Source organism: Astyanax mexicanus, chromosome 2, assembly GCF_023375975.1.
Source record: "Astyanax mexicanus isolate ESR-SI-001 chromosome 2, AstMex3_surface, whole genome shotgun sequence".
Taxonomy (NCBI): domain Eukaryota; kingdom Metazoa; phylum Chordata; class Actinopteri; order Characiformes; family Acestrorhamphidae; genus Astyanax; species Astyanax mexicanus.
Window position 1 is genome coordinate 73,545,354 of NC_064409.1, and position 24,634 is coordinate 73,569,987.

A 24,634-nucleotide genomic window follows, 5' to 3' on the forward strand; every position below is an offset into this window, starting at 1 on the left:
ATTATTTTTAACAGCTGGAAGAACTTTTCAAAGAACTTTACTTTACTAAAGATCTACTACAGTGATCACATCAGAGACGTGAGGTAATGCACACTTCCTGTTGCACTTTATTCTACCACACACTGTATGTAGTGTGATGATCAGCTCACCAGGCTGGGAAGATCACAGCACTTGTCTCGACGAGCCCACGATGTGCTGCATATGATATCAAACGACTGCAGCTGAAACTACAAACACACACAAACACACACACACACACACATATACATAAGCATTAGATCATTTCATTGTTATAAACAATTCAAATAATAAATACTGAAAATAATTTATAATAGATTCTGGAGCATTGCTATAAGGATTTGATTGCATTCAGTTGGAGAAAAATCAGCAAGGTCAGGATTTTGACTGGTCACCACCCCACCTCATCCCCAATTCCCCACTTAATCCCCAACTCCCTAATTCATCCCCACCTCCACAACTTATACGCAACTTATCCCAACTCCCCAACTCATCCAGACCTCATCCCCAAGTCCCCAATGAATCCCCACCTCATCCACACTTCATCCACAACTCCCTAACTAATCCCCACCTCATCCACAATTCATCCCCACCTCCCCAACTCATCCCTAATTTATACCTAACTCATTGCCAACTAATCTCAACTCCCTAACTAGTCCCCAACTTTATAACTTATTACTAAACCTCCCAACTCATTCCCAACACATATTTACCTACACAACTCATCCCCAACTCATTTCCAACTCATACTTACCTTCACAACTCATCCCCAACTCATTCCCAACTCATACTTACCTTCACAACTCATCCCCAACTCATTCCCAACTCGCCAATTCATCCCCAATTCCATAACTCGTTCCCAACTTCCCAACTCATTCCCACCTCCACAATTCATCCCCAACTCCCCAAATGATCCCCAATTTCCTAACTCATCCCCATCTCCCCAACTTACCCTCCCCACCTCATCCCCAATTCATCCCCAACTTATTCCCACATCATCCCCAACTCCCCACCTCATCTCCAACTCATCCCCAACTCCCCAATTTATCCCCAACTCCCCAACTTATCCTCACATCATCCCCAACTCCCTAACTAATCCCCACCTCATTCAGAACTCATCTCCACCTCCCCAACTCATTCCTAACTCATCCCCAACCCCCCAATTCATCCCCAACCCATACCACACACACACACACACACTCATCCCCACAGCGTACCGGTGCGGAGTTGTCCTTGTCTCCTCTGGAGCGAACCATCCTGCCCAGAACCTCCGTTCCATCAATAGTGATGTTTCCAGCAGCATTAATGGGTTTTTCTCCAGCCAGGTTACAGTCCACCATCACCTGAGCCAGCGTCTTACTCACCGCTATATGCAGCTACACACACACACACACACACACACAATACACACCATTACACACACACAATACACATCATTTTACACACACACACAAACAAAATACACATCATTATACACACACAGCCAAAATCAGTGATTTTAATGTTGTCAAAAAGCAGTATTATAATATATAGATGTATGGGGCTCCATGGAGCACTCAGTCTTTGTCTTTGAGCACTCTTTATTTCTTTCACTATATCTCACTCTCTCTCTCTCTCTCTCTCTCTCTCTCTCTCTCTCTCATTTGATGTGCTCCTACTTTTTCTACAGGTAATATTCTGGTGTTATTCTGGTGATATTCCTATATAATACTTTCCTCTTTTATTTGTGGTATAGTGTCAGTATCTTACTGTGTTATGTAACAGTTTTTTTAGCCTACTGGTTCACACAGCGTATCGAGTAATGACTGAATATATAAACACATTTACGCATTAATCCACACCCTTCTCTTTGCCTTTCCATTACTAACCCTTCACACATCCACTTTAAAAACTGACCCGGGTATTACTGCAGTTGTTTAAGCCAAAAACATAAATATTTTGCTCTGGAAAAAATTAAGAGATCACTTCAGTTTCTGAATCAGTTTCTTTGATTTTGCTATTTATAGGTTTATGTTTGAGTAAAATTAACATAGTTATTTTATTCTATAAACTACAGACAACATTTCTCCCAAATCCCAAATAAATAGATTGTCATTTAGAGCATTTATTTGCAGAAAATGAGAAATGTCTAAAATAACTAAACAGATGCAGAGCTTTCAGACCTCAAATAATGCAAAGAAAAAAAGATCATATTCATAAAGTTTTAAGAGTTCAGAAATCAATATTTAGTGGAATAACCCTGGTTTTTAATCACAGTTTTCATGCATCTTTGCATGTTCTCCTCCACCAGTCTTACACACTGCTTTTGGATAACTTTATGCCTTTACTCCTGGTGCAAAAACTCAAGAAGTTCAGCTTGGTTTTAAGACTTTTGATAATTTATTTTCCTCTTGATTTCATTCCAGAGGTTTTTAATTTGGTAAAATCAAAGAAACTCATTATTTTTAAGTGGTCTCTTATTTTGGTCAGAGCTGTATAAATATATATGAGTAAAAGTAATGAGTATTGTCTGTGTGCAGTTCAGTTAGAGTCTCTCTCTTTGTGATTGGTGGTGTTGGCAGTGAGTGGCTCTGCTGTATGGTTTTATACAGGCTGATCTGTGAGCTGTCAATCAGAGCTGCTTTAACAAGCCTATGCAGGTCTGATCTGCAGCGCCGGCACTCCTGCAGAACACCTACAACAACTCCATCATCAGAACACAGGAGCAGGAGATTACAGAGGAACCGCGTACAGAAACGGACACTTTCTTTTACACAGTCTACAGAAGAGGCAGTTACAGACACTGTGCTGGGTACGGTGAGGGTGCGGTTAGAGGGTGAGGTGGCTGAACGCTACATTTACAGTGATAATGCAGCTGTAAGCAGCTCAGTCATACAGACAATAACATAAACACACTAAAACTATATAAAACTGGCCTTTCTGGAGAGTTTTCAAATGAACCAAGCCTGAACCTCTTCATTACTACACTGTTCTCCATCACGCTTTAGTCCTGGTTTGTGTCTATCCTGGTCTGTCTTTGCATTTTTGTATTTTTTGTTTGTTTGTTTGCGTTCTTCAGCATGCACTCCTTGGTGTGATAAGTTTACTTGTTTAGGCAAATTAATTATCATCATATCAATATCATATCAAAATTCAGTATTTTTTCAGAGCCTAGTGAAGTAAACACAGCTTTACTACTTTTTTTATATATGCTGAAATATGGATTAATCTCATAACTAACTCTTAATGTCTCTGTCTTTCTTTCTTTCTTTCTTTTTTATCCTCTCTCTTTCTCTCTCTCATATCTAGGAAATTCCTTTAACACTGCCTAACAGTCTGTAATATTGACTGAGAGAACAGTTTTCCCACTCCTCCATGCAGAATTCTTTCAGGTGTATTATGTTTTAGACATCTTTTTATTTATGATGAAATATGGATTAGATCTCATAACAAACTCTTACTGTCTCTGTCTTTCTTTCTTTCTTTTGTTCTTTCTCTCTTTATTTTTTCTTCTCTCCCTCTCTCTTTCTCTCTCTCTCTCTCTCATATCTAGGCATTTCCTTTAACTGCCTACCAGTCTGTAATATTGACTGAGAGAACAGTTTTCCCACTCCTTCTTGCAGAAATCTTTCAGCTGTATTATGTTTTAGACAACTTTTTATTTATGCCGAAATATGGAATCAATCGCATAACTCTTTCTTTCTGTCTTTCTTTCTTTCCTTCTTTCTCACTTTTTCTTAACTAGACATTTTCTTTAACTGCCTACCAGTCTGCAATATTGATTGGGAGAACAAGGAGTTTTCCCACTCCTCAATGCAGCATTCTTTCAGCTATATTATGTTTGAGGGATTTCTTGCATGTAGATTACGTTTTATTTATGTTGAAATATGGATTAAATCTCATAACAAACTCACTCTTTCTTTCTTTCTTTCTTTCTTTCTTGCTTTATTTATTTATTTACCTTCTATCTGGACTATCTGTTAAACCAGTAAAATAAACTGATGTGCCTCAGTAACTGATTTAATGTGAAGGAGATGTGAAGCTGAACTACAGACACAACAAAATAAACAACCAGAATCTTTCCTTTCTCATTTGTCATGAGGCTCTGAGTGGTCTAGCGGTTTAAAGCACTGCCACTATGTTGGGAAGCTCGCTGGTTCTAATCCTTAGCTGTGGTTGGCGTGGTGCAGTGGATAACACCACCGCCTGACAGTGAGCTACAATGAAGGAGACTGGGGTTTAATTCCAGGTCTGGGTAACTCTGCTGTGCTACACCTAACACTACATTGGCCCACCTCTGTAATAGATGTATGTTTAAAAAGTTACATTTTTATACATTGTGTTGTATCCATGAACTCTGCTGGAGCCAGTTGAACATATCATAGAACAAATAGAGACAATTTAGTGATTCACATTCAGTCAGAGTGACAGATTGAGTGAGTGAATTTCTATGACAACAGTTCTCCACGTTGGCAGCTCACATAAGAAGTTCTGGAGCTTGTTCCTCTAACATAATGCTGGAGAGCAGAATTTGGCAGAGCATCTCAGGGATAGGCTCATTCTGTAGCTGCATGTATCATTATTTGGTAACAAAAGCACTAATTGGATGTGGTTTTAAGGGTTTGGCAAGAGCTTGGGGACACTAACCAACAATACTGAGGATCAGGTTTAGAGGAAACAGAAAACCTAATAAAAAAATGAAATTTGCTTAAGAAAAAAGCTTTTAAAAAGGAAAACAGGTGGCATTATTGAAGCAAAATTCCAGATTAAACACAGAAATACTGATAATGATAATGTGGGGGGTGTGAGCGCTGACCTTGTGGAAGCTTCCATAGAAAAGTTTCTTAATCTCAGGACCTTCAAATGTTACCGTCTGAAAATCACCCCTATAATCGCTGTTGAAGAACGTCAGTGTCTTTCCTGCATCTGCAGACAGAAAGAGAAAGAGAGAGAGAGAGAGAGAGTCAAACAAGAAGGAGATGAAAACCTTTGCCTTTATAACAAAGTGAAACATATGGACAACTGATACCAATAAAAAAATAGAGAGATTTACACAATAGACTAGTATACCAAAAATCCTTGGGGGCATCCATTTATACAGTAACTTGATCACAAACTGTTAAATTATATAATGACTTGGATCTTTCCACAATTGTACAAGTTGTGAGGTGTTCTCTTGTGAATTAGGCCTTTTTTATTCATTTATTTATTTATTTACAATAATAATCCCATTTTCCCGACCCACTCACTAGGACTCCCCCTATCACTAGTGATGCCCCAACACACCAGGAGGGTGAAGACTAGCACATGCCTCCTCTGATCCATGTGAAGTCAGACTCCGCCTCTTTTTGAACTGCTGCTGAACTGATATATCAGCTCACAGACGCCTTGTGCTGATCAACATCACCCTAGGAGTGATGAGGGGAAAGTGCTCTCTCAGGGCTCCGGCAGCTGATGGTAAGCTGCATGATTGAAATTCGAGCTTCCGTGAGAGATGACAAACATCATGGGACATGATACTAGTCCCTGTCCCATGACATGTGGCATATAAGTATATTTAAATACATTAAATGGGATTTGATCTTTAATTGAATGATATTGAGAGATAGAGGTAATATAAGTAAACACAAAAGGTCATTCAATTGTCTTGTGAGGAAAAATATGGCACTTCTTACGCTATAAAAGATGGTATTTCCCTTTGGATTAAATAACTTTTTAATAACTATTTTATTTAACTTTATATATTTTATTTTGTAGTCACGTTTTCTAGGCATTTTCTGTAATTGCCTACCAGTCTATAATATAGACTGTGAGAACAGTTTTCCCACTCCTCCATGCAGAATTCTTTCAGCTGTATTATGTATAAGATTCCAGAACTCTCCATTTTTAATTCAAGCCATTCCTTCAACTGTTTTATTAAAAGTAATTAAATTAGTATTGCAGGTCTTTATTATTATTATTATTATTATTATTATTATTTCCATCTCTCAGTATTGCAAAATTTAACATTAAACGCTCAGATTTTTAAAAATATATATAAAAAAGGTTTTTATAGATTGTCCCCATTTTTTTCCACATAACAATGGCTTTACAGCCCAGACTGAAAACTAGACCCCAGGATCTATGGATCTACAGATGATCTACAGATGTTTGAACTGGTCTCTCTACTCACTGTCCAGGATGACGCCCACTAATGGTTCATTCCTGCTGTTGAGAATCTCCCACAAGGCAAAGGGCTCCTGAGGGGTTTCGGGCAGCAGGCGGAACAGCATGGTGATGGTGTAATCAGACGGCAGACCCTCGGGGTGGATAAACCTGGAGTTAAAAGTTCACACAGATCAGCAACTCAGAATAAGAGAAATACCTGAACAAACTCAACGTGGAGTGTGTAAAAGCTTGTGTGTGCGTGTGCTCATGTAAAGGAAGCTTTCATTTAAAATGGTATGGTATATATATATATATATATATATATATATATATATATATATATATATATATATATATATATATATATATATATTATTACTATTTTTTTTTGCAGTAGAGTATTCTTGAAACCCTTATCATGATAAAATATCATGATAATATTTTAGGGCAATATCGCCAACCCTCTAGTTGAGGATGCGTTGTTAACATCTGTCTAGGATGTGTTCAGTTAGTGGTGCATCTGTGTTTTCCATTGCCAAGATAGCAATACGCCAGAAATGTACCTGAACCCACCTCATTTTTAGACCACCACGCCCATCGGTGTTGATACACTATATTCACAAGCATCGTATCTATGTTAATGATGCAGGTGCAACGTGTGAAATTAGACTGTTGGTGGGGTGTAAGATAGCAATGAGCATTGTGCCGTCACATGTGCAGGGTGTAAGATATACCGTACTTTTTGCACTATAAGGTGCAGTGAATTATAGGGTGCACTATCAAGAAACGTCTATTTTCTGGTCTATTTTCATGCATAAGGTGCACCAGATTAAAGGTGCATTATGTGACACCAGTAAGGAACAGGAGTGTCACCATGTTTTCCTTCCAATTTAGCAGGTCTTATATTCGCTAGCGGTTTGTCCCACGTAGCATAACACGGTAGACACGCAGACGACAAGTCGATAATACTCACCTCTAAACCTGCAAAATAGCTAGCGCTTAGCATGGTTAGCGGCTAATGCTAATACTGCTCCAGTCTTCATGCTGGAGAACTAAAATGAAAGTCCTGTGTAACTCTGTACTTCAGCAGAGTGGCTTTACTGATCCTTAATACCTGACTGGTAAAATTCATACATTATAACGTGCACTGACGATTTATGGGAAAATTTAAGAATTTTAGATGTGCCTTATAGTGAGGAAAATACAGTATTTTTGAGTGTGAGTGAGGGAATAAATGTAAAAGCAATATTTTGACCAAATTAAAAGTTAAATCATCACACATTAAACAATAAACTCTGGTAGTTCCTGTATTTAATACCGCTGTAAATTACTCCTTATATATAATAACCCTAATATATAAACAGAAATAAAGGTTTCATATTCTTCAATTAACAGGATGCAGTAAAGTTCTTTAGTGCGCTCAATCACTAAACTGCAGTGTGAAACCAAAACTAAACGTACTAAACGTATAAAATACAATGTAATCAACACATAAATCTTTTTATATATTGTGAGGTGTAAAAACACGCTTGATTGAAAGAGTGAAAACTATATAAAAAAAAAATTTAAAAACTCTGTACGACTCCACCAGATGGCAGTGAAGAGCCAGTACATGCAGAACAAAGAGGATAAGAGCGATCAACCATAGAGCTTCACAGTTCCTGTTAAACATATTAACAAGGTGTTTCTATATTTACAGCTAATGAGCTTTATATTTAAACCACAGAAAAGCCATATATGTAATTCATTTATTTATGCTTTTATAAATATATTTTATTCCAGTAAAAGAGAATAAAATGTTACAAATAGTGTTTATTTTTAAATAGAAACAGTCTTTTCTAGTTCTCTATTAGTTCTGTTCCTCAAAATACTATAGAATATTAGTACTCTGAGTCAATCAAACGTCATATCCAATACCAATTGCATTGTCTTATACACTTCTATATATGTCCAAATGTTTGTGGACTGCCAATAAAATAGCCAATAGGATGCTCTGGAGGAGATAAACATGAAGATATTGTCCCCATGTCTATTTAATCTTAATACATTCGATTTGAAACTAATTAAAAAGACTGAGTGAGCAGGTGTCCCATTACTTTTGTCCATATAGTGTAGTTCACGCCTGATAATATAGTGACAACAGTAGTGTTTTTGGTAACACTTTAAAATAAGACTATCTTTATAAAGGGTTTATAAATGGTTTATAAAGGAGTATATTAATGGTTATTAATTAGGTTGCAAACACTTCAAACCCATTAATAAGCAGTTAATAAATAACATGAATAGAAATGGCAACAGTGAGCTGAAAATGATAAAAACACTCATTTCTACTGTCAAACCTCAGATCTTTCTAGATACTGATTTTACTTTGTGTTTTCCATCAATCAGCATATTGATCACCTGCCATATTAATACATTTATAAGTATGTTTAACTATTTACCATTAATTAAATGACCAAGTTGAATTAAATGATTAAGCAAACAACGGATCACTGTTGCCTTTTCAATCGGTGTGTTGTTACTGTTAATCAATGATTTTTAAGGCATTTACAACCTAATCAATAATAATTAATAAACTCATTTATAAACTATTTATAAACCCTTTGTAAGGGTAGTCTTATTTTAAAGTGGTAACAAAATATTTATATATATACAGTGAGTCCAAGAAGTATTTGATCCCTTGCTGATTTTCTTCGTTGGCCCACTAATAAAGACATGATCATTCTATACTTTTAATGGTAGATGTATTCTTACATGGAGAGACAGAATATTAAAAAGAAAATCCAGAAAATAAATCTAAGGAATATATATTAATTGATTTGTATTTCATGGAGTGAAATAAGTATTTGATCCCTTAGTATTCATTAGCAGTTCTGGCTTTTACAGACCAGTTAGACACTCCCAATCAACTTGTTACCTGACCTGAAGCCACCTGTTCTCACTAATCACTTGTGTGAAAAACACCTGTCCACAGAATCAGACAGATCACGCAGATTTCAAGTCTCCAACATGGGTAAAACCAAAGAGCTGTCACAGGACCTCAGAGTCAGAATTGTTGACCTTCACAAAGCTGGAATGGGCTACAAAAAGATTAGTAAGGTGTTGGATGTGAAAGTAACAACTATTGGTGCAATTATCAGAAAGTTTAAAGAGTATAACATGACAATCAACAGACCTCGGCCCGGTGCTCCAAAGAAGATTTCGCCTCGTGGGGTGGCAATGATGCTGAGAACTGTCAGAAATCGTCCTGCAACCACTCGGCAGGAGTTAGCAAATGACCTGAAGGCAGCTGGGACCACAGTTTGCAAGGAAACAATTGGCAACACTTTGCGCAACAATGGATTCACATCCTGCAGTGCCCGAAAGGTACCCCTGCTGAAGAGAGCACATGTGGAGGCGCGCCTCAAGTATGCCAATGATCATTTGAAAGATGAACCAAGTTATTGGGAGAAGGTTTTGTGGTCAGACGAGACCAAAATTGAACTTTTTGGCCTCAACTCCACCCGCCATGTGTGGAGGAAGAAAAATGCTGCCTATGACCCCAAGAACACTGTGCCCACCGTCAAGCATGGAGGTGGAAGCATAATGTTTTGGGGGTGTTTCTCTGCCAAGGGTACAGGGCTACTTCACCGCATCACTGGGAAGATGGATGGAGCCATGTACCGCACAATCCTGAGGGACAACCTCCTCCCATCTGCCAGGGATCTGAAAATGGGCCGTGGTTGGGTCTTCCAACATGATAACGACCCTAAACATACAGCAAAGGCAACAAAGGATTGGCTCAAGAAAAATCACATTAAGGTCATGGAGTGGCCCAGCCAGTCGCCAGACCTCAATCCGATCGAAAATCTATGGAGGGAGCTGAAGGTCAGAGTTGCCAAGCAACAGCCCACCAAGCTTCATGATTTAGAGAGGATCTGCAAAGAAGAGTGGGCCAAAATTCCCCCTGGTGTGTGTGCTAAACTTGTGGTTAACTACAACAAACGTCTCACCGCTGTGCTTGCAAACAAAGGCTTTGCCACTAAGTATTGAGTGTGTTTGGCAAGAGGGATCAAATACTTATTTTCCTCATTGAAATACAAATTAATTAAAATATATTCTTTAAAATTATATTCTGGATTTTTGTCTTGATATTCTGTCTCTCCATGTTAGAATATATCTACCATTAAAAGTGCAGAAGGATAGTGTCTTTATTAGTGGGCAAACAAAGAAAATCAGCAAGGGATCAAATACTTCTTGGACTCACTGTATATATATATATATATATATATATATATATATATATATATATATATATATATATATATATATATATACGTATGTTTAATTATTTACCATAAATTAAATGACTAAGTTGCTGCTGTTGCTTTTTTAATTAATGTGTTTTATCTGCTTATCAATGTTTTTTTTTTACTTAATACTTAATACTTAATAATCTAATTTACAAACCATTTATAAATCCTTTATAAAGGTGGTCTTATTTTAAAGTGGTACCGTGTTATTTTTTTGTTTAGTATTGTTTTATTAAACATTTGTTTTAAGAATTAACATTCCCCTTCTAAATGCAACCTACTGCTCCATTGTGTGTGTGTGGGAGTGTGTGTGCGTGTATGTGTGAGTGTGTGTGTGTGTGTGGGCTATGGTATAACCCTGTGATTTTTACAGTATACACTGCTCTGCCCACATCAGAGGCAGGTGTAGAAATTAAATGAAGCTGAAAGAGTGGGGAAACTCTGTAATTGTAGTTAAGAATAGTGCAATAGTGCAGGACTACATTAGACACGGCGTATTAAACACAGCGTGCCATAATAACACAGCGCAGAGAGAGAGAGAGAGAGAGAGAGAGAGAGAGAGAGAGAGATGTAGGTATTCGAGTGAAAGGAAACATCTATTGGGGAAAACTGTACAACTGAAATGAGGCTCTAGAACCTGGTTGGTGCCTCTACATGCCTGTATATTAAATGAGATACTGTAAGGTTGGGCATGAAGGTATACAGGTTCCTTATGGCATCCTGCAACAGATTTACCCACAGATGTTGCTGTAGCTGGGCCTGTAGATCCTGCTCTACACTCATAGACTGTTGAAGCCGCTGTCCTATGTGGTCCCATAAATGCTAGTTTGGTGATAAATCTGATGACTGGCGAGGCTAAAGGCATTTCTGGGGAGCTCTTGCTGTGTGTGTGGGTGAGCATTATAAGCGCTAGCTCTTTAGCCTTCCAGAGTTGAGTATTATCGGCCTGTAGCCTGCTGCTAACCCTATCTAGCACTACTGGAGCAGTATTAGCATTAGCCGTTAACCAAGCTTTTACCTATAAGAGGTGTATATTATTGCACTGTAGTCTGTGCATTTACCATGTTAAAACAAGCTACGTGGGACGAACCGCTAGCTAATATCACCCTGTCTTACCAGAACCGAAACAACAGGGTTCCTCAGTGTAGCGCTGTCGGGCATCATTAACCACTAACCGCATCTAGCGCTAGCGGTTACCCGCTAATGCTGCTGCACCCAGCCTTAGTAGAAATCTGGAAATATAAGCTGACTATAAATAAACAGAAGCGCTTTACTCACCTAAATAATTTTACATTTTCATGAGAGAAATCTGTGTAGATTAATATCCAGCACTCATGTGACTTTAAAAGATTTTTTTTTTTTTTTAAGAATTACAGTTTGGTTTACTTCGCTTAGCTTTACTTAACTTTGTCACCGCCCCACCACCACCCAGCGGCGAGATCTGCTGAATTTGAAGGAAAACATGGTGCCACCCCTGTTCCTTACTAGTTTTTGGATTAACTGGGTCCTTTAGATCCCAAATGAGAAGCATAATTTTTAATGTTAAAATAAACTAATTAAATAAACTACTGTTCTAAAATAATGAAACTGTATTTTTTTTCTCTTTTTTTTTCTTTGGCAAAAAATACTTTCTGTACAAAAACAAAGTTTAGTTATTACTTGCTATTACTTGTTAGGTCCTACGAATCCCAATAGCACACCAAAATGCACACCAAGCAAAAGTCTGGATCTCAGGGGGATACTTATCCCAAAGAAAATCTAGATTCATCCTTTTTGAGCACAGTACCAGTCAAAAGTTTGGACACGCCTTAAATTCAGTGGTTTTTCATTATTTTCATCCAAACTATGAAGAAAAACATATTATATTATCCCTATATAATATTACATTTTAGATTTTTATAAGAGTTTTATAGAAGTAGCACCTCTTACTTCAATTTCAGCTTTATTAAGTAGAGTCACCTGGAATTCAGGCTTTCAGTTAACAGCTGTGCTGAACTCATCAAGAGTTTATTACTTGAATTTCTTGTCTCTTAATAAAGTGTTTGAGAGCATCAGTTGTAAAGTAGTGAAGAGGTAGAGTTACAGGTATACAGTAAATAGCTCTACTTGAGTAATGCTCTAATCCAGATTATGAGAAGCAAGAACAACTCAACTAAATAAAGAAAAAATACTTTAAAAAATTAAGGTCAGTCAATCTGAAACATTTCAAGAACTTTTAAAATATCTTCAAGTGCAGTCCCAAAAATGCACAAAAATATTATGATGGAACTGGCACTCATCAGGACCATTCCAGGAAAGGATAAGCAAGAGTTTCCTCTGTTGTACAGGATAAGTTTATCAGAGTTCCCAGCCTCAGAAACCACAATTAACAGCTCCACAGATAAGAGTATGATGGTTTAACACTATTAAGTTTCTACATGATTGCTTATGTGTTCCTTCATATTCTAGAGTATATATTACATTCTATGGCTTATGTTTACATTACCATAGTGAAAACAATGCACACTAGCTGACTTCCTGAATTCTTAAACTACATAAAGCTGTACTTGTACCATCTGTGTTTCCTGGCATTATGTAAATGTGTTAAACAGCTTGTACCTGGTAGGCAGTGCCAGCAGTGCGTCGCTGGCCAGTCTGTAGCTGTTGAAGCTGTTGAAGGTTCCTGGCTCCAATGAAATGCCCTCAAGATTACTGTACAGGTGCTCCACCAGCCCGAACATCTCCATCATCCTAAAGCCTGTTCAAAAAGAGCATCATCCAGGTTAAACACTCAACAACGGCCAATGAAATATCAGCATGATGATTAACTAATGTATTTTTCACACTATAAGGTGCATCGGATTATAAGGTGTACTATCAATTAACGACTATTTTCGGTTCTATTTTCATACATAAAGTACACTGGATTATAAGGTGCATTATGCAACACTAGTAAGGAACAGGGGTGTCAAATGAGGCTCTAGAACCTGGTTGGTGCCTCTACATGCCTGTATATTAAATGAGATACTGTAAGGTTGGGCATGAAGGTATACAGGTTCCTTATGGCATCCTGCAACAGATTTACCCACAGATGTTGCTGTAGCTGGGCCTGTAGATCCTGCTCTACACTCACAGACTGTTGAAGCCGCTGTCCTATGTGGTCCCATAAATGCTAGTTTGGTGATAAATCTGATGACTGGCGAGGCTAAAGGCATTTCTGGGGAGCTCTTGCTGTGTGTGTGGGTGAGCATTATAAGCGCTAGCTCTTTAGCCTTCCAGAGTTGAGTATTATCGGCCTGTAGCCTGCTGCTAACCCTATCTAGCACTACTGGAGCAGTATTAGCATTAGCCGTTAACCAAGCTTTTACCTATAAGAGGTGTATATTATTGCACTGTAGTCTGTGCATTTACCATGTTAAAACAAGCTACGTGGGACAAACCGCTAGCTAATATCACCCTGTCTTACCAGAACCGAAACAACAGGGTTCCTCAGTGTAGCGCTGTCGGGCATCATTAACCACTAACCGCATCTAGAGCTAGCGGTTACCCGCTAATGCTGCTGCACCCAGCCTTAGTAGAAATCTGGAAATATAAGCTGACTATAAATAAACAGAAGCGCTTTACTCACCTAAATAATTTTACATTTTCATGAGAGAAATCTGTGTAGATTAATATCCAGCACTCATGTGACTTTAAAAGATTTTTTTTTTCCTTCTAATTCAGCAGGTCTCAATGCTGGGTATTGCTGAGTTAAGTAAAGCTAAGCTAAGCTAAGTAAACAAAACTGTAATTCTTAAAAAAATATATACATTTAAAAATTAAAACCAGCATTGGATGTTAATCGACACAGAGTTCTCTCCTGAAAACTGTTTATTTAGGTGAGTAAAGTGCTTCTTATTCTACTTATTTACAATAAGGCTGGGTGCAGCAGCATTAGCATTAGCGACTAAATTAGTGGGTAAATGCCGCCGACAGCTCTACACTGAGGAACCCTGAGTGTTCCGGTAAGTCAGGGTGATATTAGCTAGCAGTTCGTTCCATGTATCTTGTTTTAACAAGATAAATGCGCAGGCTACATTCTGATACAGTAAAAGAGCTAGCAATTAGCACAGTTAGCGGGTAAATGCTAATGCTGCTCCAGCAGTGCTAGCCTGGGTAAGCAGCAGGCTACAGGCCGATAATACTTACCTCTGAACGGTGAAAGAGCTAGTGCTTAGCGGGGTTAGCAGCTAATGCTAATACTGCTCCAGTCTCGGTGCTGGAGAAACTTCACTGAATCTCCTGTATAACTCTGTACTTCAGCAGAGTGGCTTTACTGCTCCTTAATACCTGACTGGTAGAATTCATACATAAGGTGCACCAGATTATAAGGCACACTGATGCTTTTTGGGAAAATTAAAGGATTTTAAGTGCACCTTATAGTGTGAAAAATAATACGGTATTGTGAGTTTACAGCAGTGTGTCCGGTACTATAGGTGTGTAACTGACCTGGTAGTGTGCTGCCACTCATTGGGACAGACGGACAAGCTGTAAAACATGATCACAGAATTAAAACAGGGTCAAAACCGACATGTATCTCTTTAAATCACTCATACACACTAACACACACACAGATAAACACTGCTTTCAGACGTACTTGCTGTAGCAGCCTCACAGACGAAGGTGATGAGCTTCTCCTCTATCTTTTTAAAAGCATCCAGATCATCCACGAAGAACACGTGTCTTTCACTGGGTTTACTGGCAATGCTCACCAACTCCCCATAATCAGCATCAGCAAACCCAATCGCAAACACAATGTAACCTGTAACACACACACACACACACACACAAACAAATAAAAAAAAGTTTCAAGCTGCAATGTTAAGACTCCGGAAAATACAGCTCTGGAAAAAAATAAGAGCTCACTTAAAAATGATGAGTTTCTTTGATTTTACCAAATTGAAAACCTCTGGAATATAATCAAGAGGAAGATGGATGATCACAAGCCATCAAACCAAACTGAACTGCTTGAATTTTTGCACCAGGAGTAAAGGCATAAAGTTATCCAAAAGCAGTTTGTAAGACTGGTGGAGGAGAACATGCCAAGATACATTAAAAACTGTGATTAAAAACCAGGATTATTCCACCAAATATTGATTTCTGAACTCTTAAAACTTAATGAATATGAACTTGTTTTCTTTGCATTATTTGAGGTCTGAAAGCTCTGCACATTTTTTATTATTTCAACAATTTCCCATTTTCTGTAAATAAATGCTCTAAATGACAATATGGGAGATTTGGAATATATAATTTGGGAGAAATGTTTGTATTTTATAGAATAAAACAACAATGTTTATTTTAGTCAGACATATACATATAAATAGCAAAATCAGAGAAACTGATTCAGTAACTGAGGTGCTCTCTTAATTTGCCCAGAGCTTTATTTTAAGAGACTTGTGTGAAGCTGAACCTCAGTATGCTATATATTGGGGCCACTGGATCAGAAGTTTATTCTAACAGTGTTTTAGTTGTTGCCAGTCAGACAGTAAATCTAAATCCACAGATCCACTGAGAGAGAGAGAGAGATCCACACAGAGCAGCAGGTTACTCACCCTCCATCTGGATCTCCTGGGAGATCTTGTTGACGTCGTCTTGGGAACGTCCGTCGGTGAGGACCACAAGCACTTTGGGCACGCCCCGCCTACTTCCTCCCGCCACGGTGAAGATAGCATCTTTCACATGCTGTATGGCTCTTCCTGCAGGTCAGACAGGCCAATTATCAGAGGTCAGCGGTCAGTTCACCACAAAGCACTATCCGGTGTGATGGTTTACAGAGCCTGCTGTGGGTGTGGGTGGGGGTGAGGGGGTTGTGGGGGTGGGGTGTGGGGGGTGGGGGTTGTGTGGGTGGAAGTTCAAACGACATAATGATGTCTTTTCAGGCTCCCTCAAGCGTTCTTCTTCTCTTTTTGATCTATAGGACCACCGTGACTGAAGAGTACCCCTCTAGACTATACAATACCCCCATGGTTAAGCTCAAAAACCACCAACACTGAGGAACAAAGCTGAGGATGCTTTCCCTTTAGACACTTTTACAACCGGGAGGAAGAGCTAGTGTTCCTCTCTGTCTTCATATGCAAATATATGTTCATTATTTACAACAGCTAGACTTTCGATTTATTGTTATATTAATATATATATATATATATATATATATATATATATATATATATATATATATATATATATATATATATCTTTAAGTGAGGGATTTAGTGATGCTCTTAATAATCCAATAACTGCAATACAATAAAATCTGATTTTGTCTGTAATGCATTTGGATAATTCGAAAAAAATGTATACATGAGCAAAAGTCCACATCTGGGTATCCTACATCAGATTTATATGCAATAATCCGATATGAGAAATCCAAGTATACTGTTTTCGCGAATTCCTTAATGACTAGATAACTGCAGAAATCTGATTAGGATTCTGCTTGTAAACGCAGAAAATTTGATTTTTATCAGTAATCTGATCAACACACATGCAGTTTGGTAATCAGATAACTGAAAAACGGCAGGGTTGCAAGAACCAGGCTAATCAGATTTATACTCATGCATAAACATGTGAAGCTAACTGTTTACATCAACACTTCAGTAATCAGATAACTGCACTAACATTAACTGTCAAAAACGTCTCCATTTCTGCTTTTTGAATTATTTTTTATCTAATTTTCTCCCCAATTTACACAGCCAAATACCCAACCCACTCATTATGACTCCTCCTATCACTAGTAATGCCCCAACACCAAGAGGGTGAAGACTTACATCACAACGCTCTCCGAGGAAAGTGCAGCGACTTGGTTCTGATACATCAGCTCACAGACGCCTTGTGCTGATCAACATCACCCTAGGAGTGATGAGGGAAAAGAGCGCCATCTACCCCCCGGAAGAGAGAGCAAGACCAATTGTGCTCTCTCAGGGACCCGGCAGCTGATGGCAAGCTGCATGGCTGGGATTTAAACTGGCGATCTTCCATTTCTGCTTTTTTTGCCCTTTTAAAATAGTTTAATTCTGGCATGATTAATTTGGATAGATGCAAATTTTATGTTTTTCCCCCTCAAAGTAGTATAGTGTCTCTGAATCACACTCAGTATAAAGTTTAGAACAGCAGATCCTGCCTGTTTTAGTGTTTCCTCCTTTGTATGAAATCTTCTGAATGGCGTCCAGCAGACTCTCTTTGTCATCGTAAGAGTTTAGCTTAAACTCAGTGCGAGCGTCATCACTGAACTGAGCTATGGCCACCTGCCAGAGAGAAAGAGAGAGAGGAAGAAAGAAGTGATGAAGAAAAGCAGACTCTCTGTAATGAGATAAGAAAACCTCTCAGCAAGAGGATGCCAGGAAAATAGATATACACAACATTACCGTATTTTTCGGACTATAAGGCGCACCGTATTATAAGGCACACGATGAGTGAACGGTCTATTTTTAGTGTTAGTCCATACACAAGGCGCACTGGATTATAAGGCGCACTAAATGAAACTTTATTTATATCAGTAACAATAACTCTGAGCAATAAATCCTTCACAATATCTGTGAAAAATAACAACATCTCTGAGCAATAAATCAACAAGCACAGCAAGTACGTATTACTCCGCGACGCTCCTGACAACGGTAGCCGCAACGCTCCGACAGACCATAATATTATGTTGAAGCACAGCAAGTACGTATTACTCCGCGAGGCTCCTGACAACGGTAGCCGCAACGCTCCGACAGACCATAATATTATGTTGAAGCACAGCAAGTACGTATTACTCCGCAACGCTCCTGACAACGGTAGCCGCAACGCTCCGACAGACCATAATATTATGTTGAAGCACAGCAAGTACGTATTACTCCGCGAGGCTCCTGACAACGGTAGCCGCAACGCTCCGACAGACCATAATATTATGTTGAAGCACAGCAAGTACGTATTACTCCGCGACGCTCCTGACAACGGTAGCCGCAACGCTCCGACAGACCATAATATTATGTTGAAGCACAGCAAGTACGTATTACTCCGCGAGGCTCCTGACAACGGTAGCCGCAACGCTCCGACAGACCATAATATTATGTTGAAGCACAGCAAGTACCGCATTACTCCGCGAGGCTTCTGACTATAATAGCGTGTTGTGCCGAATTCGGTGAATAAAACGGTTTTAAAACAGAGATAAAGATTGGATAAGTTTCATTTCTGGATGAAGTGATTTCCAGCGCTGTTTGGATATAACTGTGGATTACAGGAGACTGGATTGATGGATTCTCTTTAGTCTGGACGCGTTTTGAAGGTAGGACCTGTGGCTGAGCGCGGGTGTGTGTTCGGGGGGTGGCGGCAGTGACCGGAGGTTACCCCAGGACAAAAGGAGAGCCTTTTATTACTGGAAACATGCGCTCTGACGCAGCTCTAATTCATGAAACATACATCCTACAGTAAAAGCACAGTTCTGGAATCCGGAGAGCCAGACGGTTCGAATGGTGTATGACATGACCGCATTCGATGAAATATGGACGAACGATAAACGCAAATATGAGAGTTATGAATTATTAAAATCATAACCAAGGCATATTTCGCCCTAAATGTTTATTTTCTGAAAGGATATTCCGCTAAATAGCTCAAAAGCAGAGATTCTAAGCTTTAAAATGGTATATTGGATGTCTATATTGAACCTGTAACTGTTCATAACTATTCAGAAACACAGCCAGTTATGAAATATTAAATATTTCTGGCCCGCCGGTGGGCCAGCGCGTGTTAAGAGGTTAACTTTACTTAGAAGTGGGCGCTAAAAAGAAACAGTTTGTGCTATTACCCCAGAACGGGTGGAAAGGAAAGTTTACCGGCACCTTGTTCTGGCCACGGAGCTACAGTGGAAACTAGCTACCCTGAACCACAGCCGAGAGGCAGTACGGCAGTCAAAGGTAACCGCGCGCTAGCCCAAGAGGGGGATCTTTTTCTGGCGTGGGTGAGGAATTCTGCACAACAGAGCGCCGTGTACCACATAAAAATCGAGGTCAGTAAACACAAGCAAAATCCATACACAAGGCGCACTGCATTATAAGGCGCAATGACGATTTTTGGGAAAAAAATAAGTATTTTAAGTGCGCCTTATAGCCCGAAAAATACGGTACATTTATATTATGTTTATATACAGGGGTTGGACAGTGAAACTGAAACACCTGGTTTTAGAGCACAATAATTTATTGTGGTGACGGACAGTTCTGGTGGAAACAGGAGAGTTGAGGTGCACATTGAATTCTGCCGTGATCTGTTCAGCCGTGGTTTTATGTTTTTTGGATACAATCCGGTTTAGCACCCGAACATCCCTTTCAGACACATTCCTCTTACAGCATCCACAGTTAATCCTGTTGGATGTGGTTGGTCCTTTTTGGTGGTATGCTGACATTACCCTGGATACCGTGGCTCTTGATGCATCACAAAGACTTGCTGTCTTGGTCACAGATGCTCCAGCAAGACGTGCACCAACAATTTGTCCTCTTTTGAACTCTGGTATGTCACCCATAATGTTGTGTGCATTGCAATATTTTGAGCAGAACTGTGCTCTTACCCTGCTAGTTGAACCTTCACACTCTGCTCTTATTGGTGCAATGTGCAATTAACGAAGATTGATCACCAGGCTGCTCCAATTTAGACATGAATCCTCCCACACTAAAATGACAGGTGTTTCAGTTTCATTGTCCAATCCCTGTATATTCATATTTATATGTTTAAAATGAGATTCTCAGTAGTGTCATAACTAAGACTAATGGATAGGCTAATGAAGCCTTTGGAGCAATTTGACCGCACCTAGGCTTAGGTAATAAAACTGTGATTTGATTTCAAAACAGACACCTGCGCTGACCAACACTGCACTGGTAGTGTTGAGGAAAGAGAATGTCACCTACCCACCCAGAGAGAGAATGGCCAATTGTGCTCTCTCGGACTCCGGCTGCTGATGCCGAAGCAGCATGACCTTGAATTCGTAATTGAATTTTAATTAATCAAATTTATATCTGACCTGCGTTCCTCGGGGTCCAATATCATCCAGCGCCCCGGCCGTGCTGTACAGGAAGCGGATGATTTTCACAAAGTTATCATCACCGATACTCCACGATCCATCAACCAGGAACACCAGATCAGCCTTCGCAGCTCTGCACACTGACAGAGAGAGAGAAATATATATGCAGTGATTTATTTTCACACTGAAAAATGTGAACGTAAATGAACCATGAAGTGTTACCTCATGGAATGGCCACACCTGCATAACTTGTGAGGTGTTACCTTGTGAGTGAGTTTGATCACTGGCCAGCATGCTCATATAGAGCCAGGTAATACGACTATAAACTCATTAGGCTTAAGAGAAATGGTGATATACCATCACCAGAGACAAGCGGCTCTCAGTGACAGATCAGTGCAGCATCTTTTAGCTTCTGTGGAATATTAATGTAGCCAGGTGGCAATAAAATTTATTTTTTTGTTTATTAAAGAGAGTTTTTTTGACTTGTTTTGTTTATTTCATATGTATATATTTGTTTTCAAGCAATGTATTTTGTTAAAAATGTATAAATGTTTATTTTCTGTGCATTTATATAAGCACTGGGTAAAAGGATGCTGTCTCTTTAAGGGAGTGGTCTTGTGGGTGATTATATTTCCCATTTATTTATCTGAGGCCATTTTGTGAGCAGCAGTTCTCCTGGGCAGAGCAGAGATTGGCTGGAGGAAAGTTAATCTTATGGTAAATAAGTCATTTTTCATTTATAATCTCTAATATAGGTATAAAACAGTTCCTAAAAGTGTACATAAACTGAGGATGACCATATTTTGTGTGAATTGATCATTATTTTCAAAGATGCATTTAGATTTAATGTGAGGCCATGCGGGCTGCATTCAGCCATAGAATCTTTGGAGACAGATACAGTGTGTTAGTTTTAAACAGAAGATAGACTATAACTCAAAATTCATGTGTATCTGTATTTTATTTTTATTTTATTCAGTTTTATTTTGAAGATGACCTGTAAGCAGGTGGTTGAGGGCTAAAGAGGCCTGGTGTGTTCGGGGAGTCTCTAAGGGATCCGAGATGTGAGTTTTGTATTTTATTTTAGAAATTTGTAAACTAAGTTGGATGTAATGGCTGTGTATTTATTTTTTAAATTTTCGAATGTCGAATTTCTATCTCTGTATTTTAGTGTTTTACAGTCGTTCACCCACTGCCGTATATTTTTGATGTAAACTTTTATTTTTATTTCTTTATATTTTACTCTGCTCAGCTCTAAAGAAAAGCTAGAAAGGACGAGTTACTCATTACAACCTGAAAGTAACGTGCAAATAAAAGAACCCCAACATTTTACATTGTGTCCTGGATGTTCTCTTTCTCCACGGGCTACATTAATAAAAGTCACGTGACATAATGGTAGTACCTAGTGCCTGTCCCATGACTTTTGGCATGTCAGTGCAAAAGTCAGCGCTTTCCACACCTCCACACTCTGATCAGTGCAGAAAAAAAGGTTTCTGATTTTCTACATGAGAGACTCCAAGCACTCAGGTGGAACTTTCTATCTATCTCTCTTTCTCTCTCTTTCCCTCTCTCTCTCTTGTTATTTCTCTCTCAGACACACTCTCTCACTCTCTCTAATTCTTTCTCTCACTTTCTCTTTCTCTCTCTCTCAATTTTCCACTCTCTCTCTCACTCACTCGCTCACTCTCTCATTAACTCACTTTCTTTCCCTGTTTCTCTCTCTCACTCTTTATATCACTCACTTTACTATTTCTGTTTCTCTCTCACTCTCTATCTGTCTCTCTCTCAATCTCTGTCTCTCTATCTCACTCACTCGTTTGTCTCTTTCTCATTCATTCTCTCTCACACACTTTCTCTCACTCTTTCAGTCTATCTGTCTCTCTCTCTCTCTCACTCTCTTGTTATTTCTCCCTCACACACACTGTCTTTAATTCTTTCTCTCTCTTTCTCAGTCACTCGCTCACTCTCTTGTTAACTCACTTTCCCTCACTTTTCCTCACTCATTCACTCTCTCCCTTTCACACACACTTTCTCTCCCTGTTTCTCTCTCTCAATCTCTATATCACTCATTTTACTATTTCTGTTTCTCTCTCACTTACTCTCTCTATCTGTCTCTCTCTCTCTCTTACACACACACACTTTCACAAGTATTTAATTTATTACATGTTCACTCTCTCTCTCTTTGTCAGTCATTTTCTCTAATTTTACTCATTCTCCATTTTTCTCTTTCAATCTCTCCATCACTTACTTCACTCTTATGTATCTCTCTCTCACACACATTCATTTACTCTTTCTCCCTTTCTCACTCACTCATTTTCTCTCTCTCTCTCTCACTTGCTCTCTTTGTCTCTCTCTCAATCTCTCTCTCACTCACTTTCTCTATTTCTATCCCTCTTGACCTCACTCACTCACTCTTATGTCTCTCTCATTCGTTCATTCGTTCGTTCATTCATTCTATCTCTCTCAATCTTACACTCACTCTTAGTCTATCTGTCTATCTGTCTCTCTGTCGTACACATAGACTTATAGACTTTAAAGTATTTACTTTTTCAATGTTTGGGTCTGGAAGTGAAAATCTCTCTCTCTCTCTCTCTCTCTCTCTCTCTCTCTCTCTCTCTCTCTTGATTAGCTGAAGTGTGTGTGTGTGTGTGTGTGTGTGTGAGATTTGTGAATCAGTGTGTTGAGGACTGAATGGAGGGGTCTCCAGCAGACGGCTGATGGTGGTGGTCCGTCTCCCAGGGTAACAGCGTGATGCTGATCCCTCAGTCTGAGACTCTGATTGGGCTAAATTAGCAGATAAATTATGATATTGATCCTCCTGCTGGGCGACTCTGGGAGCGGAGATGACAAAGGCCAGACAAACTGACCTTTAAAACTGAAGCCAGGAGAGATTTCAGCGCACGGACACTTATCACAATACAGACTCATCAAACTGTGGACTGCGTTTCCAGCATGAACAGAAGCAGAGGCGTGTGATGATGCCTAACTGTGTCTTAATATCTCTATGAACCGAACAAGAGGGAGAGAAATAGCCCTGCTGAAAAATGGAGATTAAGCTGGTTTTGAATGGGCTAAGCTGGTATTTCATAGTGAAGGTGTTCATGATCATGTTGGTCTTTCTTAAGAATGATGATGCTTGAAGAACAGCTAAACTATCAAACCAAAATCATACCATATGCTGGTCAATATCTAAAGTGGTCTTGCGTGGCTCAAAACTAATTCTCTTAATTAATCATGGGTGTGTTTTGTGCATAACGTGGACTAAAATAATCAGTGTGTCACTTGCCATTCCCTTTAAGAGCCAGATGAGCTCTGACTTTGGCGCATTGGTATCTTAACAGCGCAGAGCTTTATGTGTCTCAGAAGAGGAAACTGACCTGCGTGTTCACACTGTGAAGATACGCCAGCAGATCATTTAAGGGAACAGCAATGTTATTTTATTCTTTATTCTGTTTATTGTAGAGTCTGGAGCACATTTGACAATGCTACAATGAATTAAAGCCAAATGGAGCTTAAATTTAGCTCAGCTAATGTTACTGTTCTAGTCCTGTACAGCTCTTATCTTCAAGCTAGAAGATAAGATAGCCAGCTTTAAATCTGAACACTTTATTTTAACCTCTTAACACGGCGGGTGGGCCAGAAATATTTGATATTTAATATCTGGCTGTGTTTATGAATACTTATAGGTTCAATATAGACACCCAATATGCCATTTTAAGGCTTAGAATCTCTGCTTTCAGTCATCTAGCCTATTTAGCAGGATCTCCTTTCAGAAAATAAACATTTAAGGCGAAAAATGCATTTCTTCTGAAAGTTATGATTCATAATTCATAACACCCACCAGCGGTTCCCCCACTCTCTTACCTTCAAAACGCGTCCAAACTTAAGAAAATCCATCAATCCAGTCTCCTGTAATCCGCATTCATATCCAACCAGTGCTTGAAATAATGTGATGCAGAAAAGAAACTAATCTAAACTTTATCTTCTTATTGAACGCATTTTATGCGAAGCTGCGCCAAGCCCAATACACAGCCAGACAGAGCGGAGCCTACTGGACATGACGGTATGCAAATGAGGTCTGTCAGCCAATCAGGTGCAGAGTTCTGCCAGCTGAAAGGGAAGGGGAGGGAGCTGCTTGGCCACAGATTCTGACTCTCAGAGAGTTCCCACTCTGCAGAAAGACCGATCTTAAAAA

The 24,634-nt window shown here is 39.1% G+C and overlaps 1 protein-coding gene across 3 annotated transcripts in view; it reads right to left on the minus strand.

Moving 5' to 3' along the window:
* Window positions 1-24,634, minus strand: part of LOC103042852 (collagen alpha-1(XIV) chain) — a 144,071-nt gene that overhangs the window by 24,049 nt on the left and 95,388 nt on the right. For all 3 annotated transcript variants that reach the window (XM_049475237.1, XM_049475236.1, XM_049475238.1), the window contains 10 exons: window positions 20,443-20,582; window positions 17,572-17,695; window positions 16,007-16,150; window positions 15,052-15,216; window positions 14,904-14,942; window positions 13,035-13,173; window positions 6,170-6,312; window positions 4,814-4,923; window positions 1,236-1,394; window positions 150-227 (listed from right to left, as the gene is read on the minus strand). In XM_049475237.1, the coding sequence (XP_049331194.1) occupies window positions 150-227; window positions 1,236-1,394; window positions 4,814-4,923; window positions 6,170-6,312; window positions 13,035-13,173; window positions 14,904-14,942; window positions 15,052-15,216; window positions 16,007-16,150; window positions 17,572-17,695; window positions 20,443-20,582 (1,241 nt within the window). The remainder of the gene's footprint in view (window positions 1-149; window positions 228-1,235; window positions 1,395-4,813; window positions 4,924-6,169; window positions 6,313-13,034; window positions 13,174-14,903; window positions 14,943-15,051; window positions 15,217-16,006; window positions 16,151-17,571; window positions 17,696-20,442; window positions 20,583-24,634) is intronic.